Below are 15495 nucleotides of genomic sequence, written 5' to 3'. Positions count from 1 at the left end.
ATTGTAGGTCTCCTACCCAAAGCACATTGCCCATTTCAAGGTGCTCCTGGTTTCTGAACACCTGTGGCAGTGCCTTCCCTGTAGGTGAATCCAGCGGAGAAAGTACCCCTCCCCAGGAGGTGGGGACTGGTGATTGCCTGAGTGAGGAGGCCGGGGATGAGCCCTGGACTAGAATTTGGGACTGGCTGCTTTTTCCTTCCCCTCCTCTCCCTCCTATTTTGCCACCACCCCCACTTTTTAAAAATTTCTTATTAAAAATTAAGCAATTATTTTGGTTTCCTTTATTCGCTATTCCTTTCTAATCGCATGCAGAGTGAGCCTAGGACAGTGGAAAGGAAAGTTGTACTTAGCTTCAGATGATCCTACCAGTCCCGCATTGAGGGGCTTCCGCCAGGCAGCATCGTCAAGTGGCGTTGAGGTTCTCCTTTCAGTCCTCAGCGTTAACCAGCAGAGGCAGGTGGTACTTATTCCTGGTTAATGTTGAGGAAGTTGAGCTCAAAGTGGCTAAGGGAACTTCCCAAAGTCACATAGGAAGTAGCAGAGTAGAACCAAACACAGATTGTCTCTGAATCAGGCAGGTCGTCCGATTCCAAAATGGGCTCTTAATTTTTGGAGGTCAAAAAGCTGAACAGACACAGATATTTCTTTTTTTTTTTTTTTTTTTTTTCTTTTTGAGCTAGGGTTTTGCTCTGCTGCCTAGGCTGGTCTAGGCTCAAGCTGTCCTCCTGCCTTAGCGTTCTGAGTGCTGGGCTTACAGGTTTGTGTCACCACACCCAACCGAACAGACATTTCTTGAAAGAAGACATACAAATGGCCAAAAAATATGTGAAAAAAATGTTCAGTATCACTTACAATCAGAGAAATGCAAATCAAAACCGCAGTGAGGTATCATCTCACCGATTAGGATGGGTATTATCAAAAAGACAAAAAATAACAAGTGCTGGCAAGGATATGGAGACAAGGGAGCTCTTACAGGGTGTAGGGGGGTGTAAACTAGAGCAGCTGGCTGGGCGCGGGGTGCACGCGGACATCCCAGCACTTTGGGAGGCCGAGATGGGCAGATCACCTGATGTCAGGAGTTTGAAACCAGCTTGGCCAACATGGTGAAACCCCGTCTCTACTAAAAACACAAAAATTATCTGGGCATGGTGGATCACACCTGTAATCCCAGCACTGTTGGGCGACTGAGGTGGGCGGATCACTTGAGGCCAGGAGTTCAAGACCAGCCTGGCCAACGTGGTGAAACCGCATCTCTACTAAAAAATACAAAAATTTGCCAGGTGCAGTGGCAGGCGCCTGTAATGCCCGCTACTCAGGAGGCCGAGGCATGAGAACCACTGGAACCCGGGAAGCGGATGCTACAGTGAGCGAGCCGAGATTGCACCACTATACTCCAGCTTGGGCAACAGTGAGACTCTGTCTCAAAGAGAAAAATGAAAAAGAGTAAGAGTAAGCTAGGGCACCCACTATGGCAAACAGTATGGAAGTCCCTCAGAAAACTGCAAATGAAATTACAGTGTGATCCAGCAGTCCCACTACAGTGTAGATACCCAAAGAAAAGGAAATCAGTGTTGGAGGGGCATCCACACCTCTGTGTTTCCTGCAGCACTGTTCACCATAGCCAAGGTATGGAATCAGCCTCGGTGTCCAACAGCAGATGATGGATAGAGAAAATGTGGTCTTTATACACAGTGGAGTACTAGTCAGCCATAACACAGGATGAAGTCCTGTTATTCTCAACAATGTGGATGGAACTGGAAGATATTATGTGAAATAAGCCAGGGACAGAAAGTTACACAGCATATATTCTCTTATGTGGAAGGCAAAAGGAGTGGATCTCATGGAAGTTGAAAGTAGACAGAGGATCCTAGAGCGTTGGAAGGGTGGGGGAAGAGGGAGATAGGGAGAAATTTGTTAAAGGATGCAAAATTATAGCTGGATAGGAGTAAGTTCTAGTGTTTTATAACATAGGACGACTATAGTTAACAAGAATATATAGTTTCAGGCTGGGCACCATGGCTCATGTATGTAATCCTAGCACTTTGGGAGGCTGAGGTGGGTGGATCACCTGAAGTCAGGAGTTTGAGAGCAGCCTGGCCAATGTGGTGAAACCCCATCTCTACTAAAAATACAAAAATTAGCCGGGCATAGTGGTGGGTTCCTGTAACCCCAGCTACCAGGGAGGCCGAGGCAGGAGAATAGCTTGAACCTGGGAAGCAGATGTTGCAGTAAGCTGAGATCACACCACTGCACTCCAGCCTGGGCAACAGAGCAAGACTTTGTCTCACACACAAAAAAAAAGAATATATAGTTCCAGATAATTGGAGGAAGGGTATTGAACGTTACCAACACAAAGAAATGATAAATGTTTGAGATGGTGGATATGCTAATTACGCTGATCACATAAATTACATGTAATATAACATCACTATGTGTACTCCATACATATGTAGAGTGCACAATTATGTGTCAATTTAAAAAGAAAAAGCTGAACTTAGATTGCAATGGCTAAGTAGCTAGCTTTTTCATATTTTTGATATAGACCCGGGGCATTTATTTTAAGTAAACTACCCTTGGCTTCAGGAAATGTTTAGTATTTGAATTTTAGCCTTGCATTTTATTATACAGAGAAGTAAAACTGTAGGCTTGCTTTAGATACAGTCACAGGGGTTTGCCGTGATGACTTTTTGTGTAATGAGGGGGAAATATACCTTAATTAATAGGCATACATGCTCATTTTTCTCCCTCGTACACATTTTTAGTTGTTGTCCAGGCATTGTGATACTTATGTAAACAGTATGTGATATCTTAGGTAGGAATCAGAATTTTAAGGTAAGAATACTTAGAGTTATATATTTTTCAAGCTTTCAAAGTGGACATTTTACATGTCTATTATATAACTGTAATTAAATTTTCAAAAAGACAATACCTGTCTCATATGGGTGATGCTCTAGCATGTTTTGTTTGTTTGTTTCTTTCTTTTCTTTTTTTTTTTTTTTTTTTTTTTGTGTTCCACTTTCTCCCAGGCTGGAATGTAGTGGTGCAATCATGGCTCACTACAGCCTCAGCCTCATAGGCTCGAGAGATCCTCCCACCTCAGCCTCTCAAGTAGCTGGGACCACAGGTGTACAACACCATGCCCAGCTAATGTTTAAAATTTTTTGCAGAGACAGGGCCTCCCTCTGTTGCTCAGGCTGGTCTGGAATTCCTGGGTTCAAGTGATTCTCCTGCTTCATTCTCCCAAAGTGTTGTGATTACAGTCATGTGCCACTGCCTGGCCGCATATAAGTGGGATGATGACTTTAGCCTAGGAGTTCCACACCACCCTGGGAACATGGCTCAAGACCCTGTCTCTACAAGAACTAAAAAAATTAACTGGTCGTGGTGGTACCTGCCTGTGGTCCCAGCTACTCCAGGAGGCTGAGGCAGGAGGATAACTTGAGCCCAGGAGTCAAAGCTGCAGTGAGCTCTGTTCTTGTCATTGCATTCCAGCCTGGGTGACAGAGTGAGACCTTGTCTCTTAAAAAATGTTAATGGCTACCTGATTATTCATAGGAAAAAAACCTGAACTGTGATCTAAACCTTATACCTCGTACAAAAATTAACTCAAAATGGATCATGGACTAAAATGTACAGTGCAAAATAAAGATGAAAAGAGGAGCTAGAGACTGGGAGAAACTATTTGCAAACCAGATGTCTGATAAAGGACTCATATCTATAATATATAAAGAACTATCAAAATTCAGCAGTGAAACCAAATCATCTACTTTGAAAATGAATAAAAGACCTGAAGAGGCATTTCAGATAACATATAAGCACAGGAAAAGATGTTCAACATCATGAGCCATCAGAAAAATGCACACTAAAGCCACATCACTATACACCTATCAGAATGCCTAAAATAAAAGGTAGTAACAAGACCAATGCTGGTGAGGATGCAAGGAAATGGGATCACTCACACTTGGCTGGTGGGAATGGAAGATGGTACAGCCATTCTGGAAAACAGCTGACAGTTTCTGAAAAAACTAAATGTGCAATTGCCATAGGATGCAGCAGTCACATTCATGGGCAGTTATCCCAGAGAAATGAAGACTTATGTTCACACAAAAGCCTTTATGTGTCTGTTCATAGCAGCATTATTTATAAAGGCTAGAAACTGGAAACAGCCTGGAAACTGCTCAGCAGGTGAATGGTTAAACAAACTGGTGCACCCAGGCCCCAGATACCACTCTGCAGTAGTTAATGACATCGTTGTTCATCAGTCTTTCAAACTAGAAACCACTATCATGCTTAATCCCCTTTTTTCCATCCTGGGTCTGAGTGGACTTCATTTTGCATTTCTTTCCAATGCATTTTCCCTCTGTCCTTTCTGGTTGCGCCTCATGCCTCATTTGAACTATTGTAAGAGCCACTGAATTGTTTCTCTGCCTCATCATGGAATCCTTTCTACACTTGATGCCCCGCATTGTCATTGGAACAATCTTTCCAAAACATGAACAAACTAACTTAAAGGAATATCCCACGTAGCCTTCCAAATAAGTATAAGCTTTCTGTTAGAAGTTTTACTTCTTGTCTATAGGGAACCCCAGAACTCTAGAGAGACGGATTTGCTGTCTGCATTTTAAGATCAGGCAGAAATCCCTGGAGGGGCCCATGTGGAATATTGGCACAAATACTGGTTGTAGAATCAGAAGCCCTCATATCCTGGTTCTAACACCAGCTGGATGTTCTTGGGAAAGTTTTGGTTTCATAACCTCAGAAACTCCATTTCTTAAGAAATGGAGATGAGGAAGCTTACTGAAGGGATCACACAAGGCTGCTGGGAGGAGCGGATGAGGGGCTTGGTGAAAATGCTGTGTAATCCATGAAGCCCGTTATATGTGTGAGAAGTGGAGCTGTGTGAATAGCGGTTCTGGAATCACTGTATGAAAACGATGGAAAGCACATTCATATTTCTGCCTGATGATACCACTGGGCACCTGTGTTGTACATGCCTGCAACATGAGTGAGGCCCGGGTCAGTACGGCTCACAGTTTGGTTTTCATGCAGTTAGAAAGGCCCGAGAGGACCCTTCCCCCCTCCAGCTGTAGGAAGGAGGTGGCTGTCTCCTGCCTATATTTGGTGGAATTGTCTGTGGTTCCTTAGGGACAGGAATGCAGGGAGTGGGGGGGAGAAAGCCGGCCTGACTGCTCGCTAGTCAGCCTTCCCCCAGGGAGGAGTGGAGGGGTCATTTCGTGGTAACCTGCCACGTCTTTCTTAACCCATCTGCTCTTAGAAATGACCAGCATGACAAGTAAAAGACCCGTTAGAGACAGATGGGCTGTGTGTCCCCTGCGTTTATGGCTTTGTGGCCTCAGAGCTGTCAGGACTCGATAGCTTTCTGGGGAATGCTGGGTCAGCCAAGGGGCTGAAAATAGTGAGAGGAAGAAAATTCCCCCTCGCTGCTCTGCTCTGGGAGTGGTTACTGAGGAGAGCAGCATGGAGAGCCCAGCCGTGGGGTCCCTCTCAAGCACGCCCTCACCGCAGTGGGAATGCAGGTCTCAACCTCCCTAGGCCTCCGTGATTTTCGTCTGTCACATACTCACCTCCAGCAGGGATGTCTATGGTGATGAGATGAGGGAGCATCATAGCAGATGTGGCACTTAGTAGGCTTGCGATGAGTGGACGCTGGCGTCAGTGCAACAGGAGACTGGGCGCTGCGTGTGGACGCACTCACGTGCTGGTGGCATGGGTGGACAGAGGAGAGAGGGACGCTCTGCCATTCTCCTTTTGGCCTGTCACCCCCGCTGTTTTGAACAGAATCCGTGAGTGTATTCTGTTGCCCCAGTCAACTTGGTAGGCTGATTGCTCAGTTTTCTGCTTCCACATTTGATTTCTTATGAATGGGAAAAGGAATACTTCAGTTACTTTTCTGGTTGATGGCATATATTCCTTGATATCACCTTAATGCTTTTTAATTTCTATGTATTTTGGATGCTGGAGCTTGCCTGACATCTGTGGTTTTATGCCTCACCCTCTCGCGTAACTGTTGGCCACACCAGGACCAGAGAGAAGTGACCAGACCGATTGGTAGCAGGGCTAGGACTGGAATTCCTCAGCCTTTTGGCACCCAGCAGGCTCTGTTTTCTGTATTGCACTGCTCTTCCCTATTTCGACCCCTGTTAGGACAGTGGATGTGAAATGTAGCTGGGCACTTTTGGGGGTGTGTTAGGAGTGTGGCAGATGCCTCAGACTGGCATTTTCCCCTGATTCTGAATTCTCATGGCTCAGAGTCAGTCTCTAGGCTACGGACCGGGAAGATACAGGAAGTTGTTTTGTGTGGCAAACTTTGCCTGGGCATTTTTTTCACCCGGCAATTTATTTGGTTTGGACTGGAATAAATCTCTGATATTGGTTTCTTTGCCAATATTATTAGGGAGTCGAGCCTGACTTGTTAACTTAGCCCGATTCGTAGTGCTTAGAATCTCAGTGAGTGTGTGTTGAACTGAGCGGAAGTGTGAGAACATCTTGGATAGTGGTTTGCAAACCTAGCTGCATCTGGGGGGCTGTGAAAAAAGCATGCGTGCTTACTCCAGACCAGTTGAAATAGAATCTGCAGGAATGGAGCCTGGACAGCTATAGTGCTGTTAAAAACTGATATACCATAAAGGTTGAGATCCACTGATCCACAGTGAATTGGAGTCCTGGATCATAGACATGCCTTATGCTTTCACCAGCTTAGAATGGTTCTTGTGCTTTAGAACTGTGAAAAAAAGTGTTATGCAAACAAATGTGGAAATAGCCTAAATGCCACCTCCTGTTACTACCTGCCATGAAGTATATTTACCAGTTATTCACTCTATTCTGATCTCTACCCGTTCCACCTTTTCTTCATGGAACAATGATTTGACAGTTGGTTATGCAGAACCAGAGTAAGTGTAGTTTGATTGGCGGGAAACAATTTTGGGTATGAAGTACTCTTTAGGCATTTATTGAACTCTTGTTTGTACCACTGCTGTGCTGGACAGTTTATAAATATTCCTTCTTTAAACAAGGCCTATGGAGTCAGGCTGCCTGCGTCTTGCTAACTAGCTGTGTCATCTGGGGCAAGTTTTTAAGCTTATATAAACCTGACTTTCAGCTATGAAATGGGATGACAAGGAGTCATTATCATCTCACAGGATTGTGCAAATGTGTGTGTAAAGTGCTTAGTTTGGTGCCTAACACATAGTAACTACTCAGTAAAGTTATTATTACACCATCATCATCATATTTAAATGTAAATATTAAGAGCTAATAAATTTGTAAAGGTAGTATATACCCTTACGCCTTGAACCAAAGACTAGTTTAGTTTTAAGTGGTTGGGTTAATTTATCACTTAAATATTAGCCTCTTGAATACCTTGAATTTCAATTGAACGTAGCCAGAGGATTTCATAATTGGACTGTTGCCTCTGGAAGTTGGAGCTTTGTTTGGTTGGTTGGTTTCACTTCCTACACTAAGCATGTGGCTGTGTGCATCTTTATGGTGACTTCCGGTACTGGGGAATCAAAGCTTCATTCGCTTCTTTGGAGGAGATGATCTTATGCCATATGAAGCACTCAGACTTCGTTAACTATGTACCATCCAGACAAGACCAGGTGCTTCCCATGGCAGCCTGTCCTTTTCTTAGCTCTCTCATCAATCTAGCCTGTTCCTTCTATTCCTCTTTCTATTAGAACTCCTCTTCGAACAAGGAATGTTGTTTTGTCACTGCTAGGTCCCCAGCAATTAGTAATGCCTAGCACATACTAGGTGCCTCCTGAATGTTAATAGGTGATAATCTAGCAGAACACAAGATAAATCCGCAGGTTGAGATTTAAGCTGTGTGGTATGAACGCTGCATTGGCAAACTTATTGAATTAATTTTGTTAATACAAGTTTAACATGTCTTAGTAACTGACTTAGTTCAGTAATCATTTACTGAGTGTCTTCTAGGCCAGACATTTTTGTTAATACAAGTTTAACATGTCTCAGTAACTGACTCAGTTCAGTAATCATTTACTGAGTGTCTTCTAGGCCAGACATTTTTGTTAATACAAGTTTAACATGTCTTAGTAACTGACTTAGTTCAGTAATCATTTACTGAGTGTCTTCTAGGCCAGACATTGGGGACAGAAAGGTAATAATATATGATCCCTGCCTCATGCACAGGAAGTCTAGTGTGATGGACAGACATGTGCCAATGGCTGCCATGGAATATGGTGAGTATTAAGATAAAGGGGCACCCTGTGTGCCCTTGGAGCACAGAGCAGGGCTTGTGTTATGGGAACATGGGCTGCATGTGAAAACACAATTTAAATTAATTTTCTTTTTTCTTTTTTTTTTTTTGGACAGAGTCTTGCTTTGTCATCCAGGCTGGAGTACAGTGGTGTGATCTTGGCTCACTGCAACGTGCTCCCCCCAGGTTCAAGCGATTCTCGTGCTTCAGCCCCCCGAGTAGCTGGGATAACAGGTGTGCACCACCATGCCTGGTTAATTTTTGCATTTTTAGTAGAGATGGAGTTTCACCATGCTAGCCGTGCTGGTCTTGAACTCCTGACATCAGGTGATCCTCCCATCTCGGCCTTCCAAAGTTCTGGGATTATAGGCATGTATGTGTTCATCCTTTTAAATATCTGCGGGTAGCACTTAACTTTAAATGGGTACTAATTAAACTATTGAATGACTTTAGTATGGGTTGAATGACTTTGCTCGGTCCTCATTTTTAATTTCCTTCATTAGAGGAAAAAAAAAAATGCAGGTTGAATATCCCTCATCCAAACTGCTTGGAATCAGAAGTGTCTCAGATTTTTTTGCATTTTTGGATTTTTGAATATTTGTATTGCACTTGCTGGTTGAGCATCCTGAATTCAAAAATCCAGAATCTGAGCTGCTCCAATGAACATTTCTTTGAGCGTCACGTCGGCACTCAAAAAGTTGTGGATTTCGGAGTTTCTGGTTAGGGAGACTCATCCTATATGGGTGCTGGATTGTCACAGGATTTCTGGACCAGAGGTTAAGTGACTAGGCTTTGGTTTCCGCTTTGTTCCTAAGCAGGCTGTTTTCTTCCATAATCTCAGCTTTAGATCGCCTGGTTGTCAAAGAAGGGGATGGGCCATTGATGTTTAAGGCCTCTGTTAGTTCTGACTTGGAGACACCTGGCTTCAGTTCACCTTCCTTAGGAGTGGACAAAGAATATGGGAATTTTGAAATTGTTAGTCAACATCTACAGGGTCATTGCAGCCTGGTTTTAGGTAAAGGCAATCTTTAGTGAGCCCAGGGAGAAGCACTGGTTTAGCTGTCAGCTGAGAGGGGTAAGCGGTCCTATTAAATTTTCTCTGTGTTAGTGAAAGCATTGTTAAGGGTCACAGCATTAGTGGAGCTCGCTGGAAAGAGGAGGGGAACTCACTGTTACAGGTTATATTGAATGTCTTTTCAGTCACTAAATGCTTTTTATGATATGTTTTTCAGGATTTCAGTGTTGTATGATTTCTCTGTATTAAGCACAGGAAATTAAACATCAGCAAAAAAGAATGCTCTTTCTTTATTTTTTTTTTTTCTTAGAGATGGAGTTTCGCTCTTGTCCCTCAGGCTGGAGTGCAGTGGCGTGATCTCAGCTCACTGCAACCTCGGCCTCCTGAGTTCAAGCGATTTTCCTGCCTCAGCCTCCCGAGTAGCTGGGATTACAGGTGCCCGCCAGCATGCCCGGCTAATTTTTGTATTTTTAGTACAGACGGGGCTTCGCCATATTGGCCAGGCTGTTCTTGATCTTCTGACCTCAGGTGATCCTCCTGCCTCGGCTTCCCAAATTGCTGGGATTACAGGCATGAGCCACCACGCCTGGCCTTGAATGTTCTTTCTATGGGAATCTACAAAAGCCAGCTTTTGAGCCTAGTAGCAGAAAACCTCTTCTTCATTGTTTAGCTGTGCTGTGAGCTTGGAGGAGGGCTTCAAGCCCAGCTGAAAAAGCTGTAGTATTTTATGTCAGTGGCTGTCTTGGAGAACTTAATGAGCACTGGGCTGGAGTGATACTGTCAGAGTTCCTGAGCTGTTTGAGGCTCTCAAAGCCTAGATACTGGGGTTGCCCAAATACATCAGCTGGACTCACTATTTCTCTCGGGAGTCGGGGGGTGGAAAATGCTGTTGTCTTAACTCTGCTCTTAATTTTACAGTGCTGTTATTAATGGTAAGAATGATTTCATACGTTTGTATTTTGCTTCGTAATTCACAGAGAATTTAAAAATCCATTATCTGATTTTATTCCCTCAGCAGTTCTGTGAAAAAGGCAGAGCAGTTTTCATATCTTCTGTTTTCCCGTGATTCTCTTGTGGCTCACAGAAGCTAAGAGCCTTCACCAAGGTCATAGGGTGAATGAGTTGCAGAGCTGGGAGTAGAGGCTCAGGCTTCTAGTGACCCTGTTTCTTCCTTGATAGCTCGCTCTGGTGGCGCTATGCTCAGGTAACTGCGCATGCTCGGTTTGGTCTTTCGTAAATCCCTGCCCCATTTTGGGGGAGGTTCTTGGGATGCTTCTATTCATTTTGGAGCATTTAAGTATCTTGTCCTCTCTCCCTCCTCCCAGATGCATGGGCATTTCTGCAGGCCCCCAGGCTGGCCCTTGTGAGTGGGAGTGTCTCCTGCCTGCACGTTGCTTGCATGCCCCCTTCTGAAGGTGCTCTTCCCCGCATGGAGCCCCCTCGTGCCTGCCTTCACACTGCAGGCTGTTCGGTAAATGTTACTGACTCAGCATCGTTGTTTTCTAGAAATGAGACGGGGTATGGAGGCCAAGTTCTTTTCTGTTTGAAGGCTGCCATGGTATCATCTTGCCTTCCCCGTGTGTGCTCCTTGAGGGTGTCGCTGTGCTGCCGTCATCTGTGTTCCCTAGGGTGCCTCCCTTGGAGTCCCAGCCATAGCAGACATGCAGTCAGTGCTCATGGCCTAAATAAGAGGAAGGCCAACGGAGCCATTAAATCTGGAAAATGACAAGTGAGGGAAAGGAATTTTTATTGAAGGCTTGTGAAAAAGAATCTTTTTAGAAAAGTTGACCTGTTTCTTAGCTGGAGCTGAATTTCAGCTCAGAAAAGCAGCTGTGTGCCCAGAGGGCTTTGGGATTTCAGTTTGGACAGATGAATTTAATTTGTTGTTGTATTATCCTTTTGTGGTTTTATTAGACCTTTCTCCCAAATGGAATCGATTTTTCTATAAAAGTCTCACTTCCTTTTTGAGAAGTGTAACACTAATTGTATGGGATGGTCTCCCAAAAGATTACCTGCCAGGAACCAAACACACTGCCTCAGACTCAGGCCCCTGGTTTCTGCCTGTGCAGCTGCAGGGGAGAGACGCACGCTGGAACTGAAATCAAGACGCATGTCTGCATCTTCTCTTTCTTTACTGCTGTTTCGGCTCTGAGCTGGCCTGCCTTCAACATCTAGGAGCTTGGTGGGTGTAGACACATTACGGTATGGAGGAGGGATATGGTGTTGCAACAGCCAGGAGACTCACTGAAGTCTCTGTTCTCTTCCTGCTCACTGCTCTGACTTTGTACAAGTCGCATTTGTAGGGCTGTGCACAGTGGTTTACACCTGTAATCCCAGCACTTTGGGAGGCCGACCTGGGAGGATCTCTTGAGCCCAGAGTTCGGAACCAGTCTGGGCAACATGGTGAAACCCCATCCCTACAAAAAATAAAAATTAAAAAATTAGCCAGGTGTGGTGGCTCATGCCTGTAATCCCAGCTACTGGAGAGGCTGAGGTGCGAGAATCACTTGAGCCCGGGAAGTCGAGGCTGCAGTGAAACATCATTACGCCACTGCACTCCAGTCTGGTCAGAGCAAGACCCTGTCTCAAAAAAAAAAAAAAAGAAAAACAAACAAACAGAAACCCATTAGTAATAGTGGCAGTAGTTAACTTTTGAAAGTTTGGAGAAAAGTTCCTAAATAACCTGTGACCATGGACAACTTACTTAGCCTTTCTATGACTCAGTTTCCTCATCTATGAAAAATGAGAGAATATGGTACTGATCTTACCGGATTTCAATGAGAACTAAACGAGATCAAACTCAGAGCCTGGCACCTCGTGAGTGCACACTCAATGTTATTATTTCAACATTTTAGAGGAAAAAGAATGCTAATGGGTCATTATGGCTAAACATAGTCTATCACTGGTGTTACTCATGGTATTGGAAGGAACTTGAATTCCATATAGATAGTGTGATGGAGAAAGTATTTTGGGCATTGGCAGCATTTATTCAAAGAACAAAGGACGTGTCTGTCCTGTGTGGAGAGCTGTTTCCGCTTGTTTCTTTAAATGCTATGGGAAAAGCAGTCGGCCCTGTGCTCTCTGCCGGACAGCTTCAGTCTCCATGTATTGATTTGGCCAATTGTCGCTCGCTGTCATCATGGCAGCAGCAGTTGAAGGGACAGCTTGTCTTGATTTGCATTTTTGTGTGTTCGTGCTATTTATAGACAATTAAGACATGGAAGCCTGTTTATGGCAAGCTGGCAAATTCAGCAAAACATGGAAAAACCTGTTAGCACAGTTTGCACGTGTGCGGGCACAGAGCAGCCAAATAAACACACACGTTTTCCTGTACTTTAAAAATCCTCTGGGAAAAAAAAAAAAAAAAAAAAAAAAGACATTAAACCATTGCCCAGATGGCTTACAGAGCTAGAGCTTTCTCCTTGAAGTACATGAGTATGGCTGTCAGATATCTGAAACCCAAAGCCATCTTAAAACATCACCATAATTTTGATGCTACCCCTACCCACCGTTTTTTTCCATTTGTAAGGTAAAAGGATCCAGGAAGGAAAGTATCAGCTTACAAAGGCTTTTGTTACAATTAATCGTTCACGTTCTTTCTTTTGGTATCTTATTCTCTGTTTACATTTTATTTTTATTTTTACTTTTTTTGAGACAGAGTCTTGCTCTGTCACCCAGGCTGGAGTGCAGTGGCACGACCTCGGCTCACTCCAACCTCTGCCTCCCAGGTTCAAGTGATTCTTGTGCCTCATCTTCCTGAGTAACTGGGATTACAGGTGTGTGCCACCACGTCCAGCTAATTTTTATGTTTTTAGTAGAGACAGAGTTTCGCCGTATTGGTCAGGCTGATCTTGAACTCCTGAACTCAGATGATCTGCCTGCCTCAGTCTCCCAAAGAGCTGAGATTACAGGTGTGAGCCACCGTGCCCGGCCGCTGTTTCCATTTTGTAACGCTAGCATCACCCCAGTGTAGGGTGGCTAGGGGTATTCTTCTTTCCTGTTTCCTGGTGTATTTTCCTCTACAGCATTGATCACTCTTTAACATACTTTTTGGTTGTCTGTCTCTACCTACAAAAATATGTATGTTCCTTGTTATATCACCAGTGCCTGGCACGTAGTTAGTCAGTCAATATTTGTTGAATGAATGAATGGGCTAAAAGAACCTTCTTCTTCTTTCTTCTGGCACTTCACACCAAATGCTTTTGGAAAATGCTATGTGAACAGGGATCATAAGCAGGAGAGGTTACACACATTGCTGTGGGATCGCCCATCATCCTCAGATACTTGTCTGGAAGGAGGTGGAGTACTTGAGTAGAAATGATACAAGATAACTTCTTCAGGAAATCAGCCAAGTGTCACAGCTTTTCACATAGGCGTGTGATATTTGCGTATGTGTGTATGAAGAGCTGTCGTGGCCTAGAATCACGGGCCTTTAGATCCCTTGTACAGATAGAAAAGTAAAGGCCGAGGCCCAGGAATGCTGCAGGCCACCGAGGTAGAGTCCCTGTCTGCCCTTCTCAGTGCCCGGTCACTTCTCACTGCACTCCCCTCTTTACTGCTAAAGCCACTTTCCCTGACTCTGAATGTGTAACCACGAGGGAGAAAAATGTACTCCAGGCTCACAGTTTGTGGAGAAAAAGCCCAGCAGCTGAAAATCATGTTGACGAAGTTTGTACCTAGAAAAAGTGGCCATTTCTATAGTGTCTTTAAATTTCCCTGTTTCTCATACATTTTATAAACAAGACAGTAGAAGGAGATTTGGGGACAGCAACTTTAGAACAAGGGCGAAAAAAATCAAACCTAGAACATTCCAGTTTCTGTTTTCTTCTCAGTTTAGGGCTGAGGCACTTTAGCTTCCTGTCTAAGGGACCACTCAAATCTGATTAGAAGCCATTGTGGGCTGGTAATTATCCGTAATTTTAGGAAGACAGATGCAGCACCAACTCTGTTCTCTAATAGCAGGCTTATTAATTTTATATTTGCATGGCAGGAGAAGCAGATGGCAAGGTGGGATAAGCGTCCAGATGCTTGGTCATTGATAGCTTTTTACTTCCACGTATCACATGGGGATTTGGGACCCAGGAGGCCTGCTGAGAACTGATGATTATCTGTCCCTTAACCAGCTAGGTTCTTTTTAATCCTGAGCTCAGAAAGATTGCTCCTACTGCAGCCAGGGAAGACAGGTGGTTGACTGGTTAGAAATCATGGCAGGTTATTTTCTCCAGTTGGCAAGCAGAGCTATCAAAAAGTTGTCTTCTCTATTGTATTTCAAATCTGGGTGTTTAAAAAATTGTGTAAGCAAATTAAGCATTTATTTAATGGTAGTTGTGTGTGTTCTTGATGCGAATGAGAGGTGCATTCCCTTGTAAAATCCCTGGGACACTGTAGGAGGACGTGAGCCTTAGAACTGAAGTTGGTTTTCTAGATAATCATGTAGACATGATGATGCTGAGCACCAGACAAAGATGTTGATTGAAGTGATTTAAAAAAATTTTCTGAGTTCAGAGTTTACACCAATATTTAGAAAATCAGCAAAGGAACTTGGAGGAATGTTCTCAGGCATCCAGTTCAGCCCCCTACCCACATTGTCATAAACTCCGAGTGTGTGTACAGGGAGGCGCATTCCTTTCTGGTCTCATCACAGATCCTTCCCTGGCTCTGCACCTGCCTGTCATGTACGTCCGTGTGAAGAGACCACCAAACAGGCTTTGTGTGAGCAATAAAGCTTTTTAATCACCTGGGTGCAGGCGGGCTGAGTCCTAAAAGAGAGTCAGTGGAGGGAGATAAGGGTGGGGCCATTTTATAGGATTTGGGTAGGTAAAGGAAAATTACAGTCAAAGGGGGGTTGTTCTCTGGTGGGCAGGAGTGGGGGTCACAAGGTGCTCAGTGTGGGAGCTTTTTGAGCCAGGATGAGCCAGGAAAAGGAATTTCACAAGATAATATCATCACTTAAGGCAAGAACCGGCCATTTTCACTTCTTTTGTGGTGGAATGTCATCAGTTAAGGCCGGACAGGGCATTTGCACTTCTTTTGTGATTCTTCAGTTACTTCAGGCCATCTGGGCATATATGTGCAAGTCACAGGGGATGCGATGGCTTGGCTTGGGCTCAGAAGCCTGACATTGCCCTCTTCCCTACCTTCCCTACCTTTTCCCTCCTGTGCGGTTCTCTCACAAAGTGAATGGCCTCAGCCACAGCTTCTCTGCAGCTGCATCAGACTGTGGCAACTGGAGTGGTGGCTG

General features: G+C 44.3%; 1 protein-coding gene across 2 annotated transcripts in view; it reads left to right on the top strand.

Annotated features, from left to right (window-relative positions):
- The window catches only part of LOC144329449 (SH3 domain and tetratricopeptide repeat-containing protein 1-like), a 52071-nt gene that overhangs the window by 18005 nt on the left and 18571 nt on the right, over positions 1–15495 (top strand). For both annotated transcript variants that reach the window (XM_078005062.1, XM_078005064.1), the window contains exons 3-4: positions 8173–8222; positions 8356–8473. In XM_078005062.1, the coding sequence (XP_077861188.1) occupies positions 8196–8222; positions 8356–8473 (145 nt within the window). In that variant the 5' untranslated portion in view covers positions 8173–8195. The remainder of the gene's footprint in view (positions 1–8172; positions 8223–8355; positions 8474–15495) is intronic.

This window comes from Macaca mulatta, chromosome 6 (assembly GCF_049350105.2).
Source record: "Macaca mulatta isolate MMU2019108-1 chromosome 6, T2T-MMU8v2.0, whole genome shotgun sequence".
Taxonomy (NCBI): domain Eukaryota; kingdom Metazoa; phylum Chordata; class Mammalia; order Primates; family Cercopithecidae; genus Macaca; species Macaca mulatta.
This window is presented reverse-complemented; position numbering and strand designations above follow the sequence as displayed.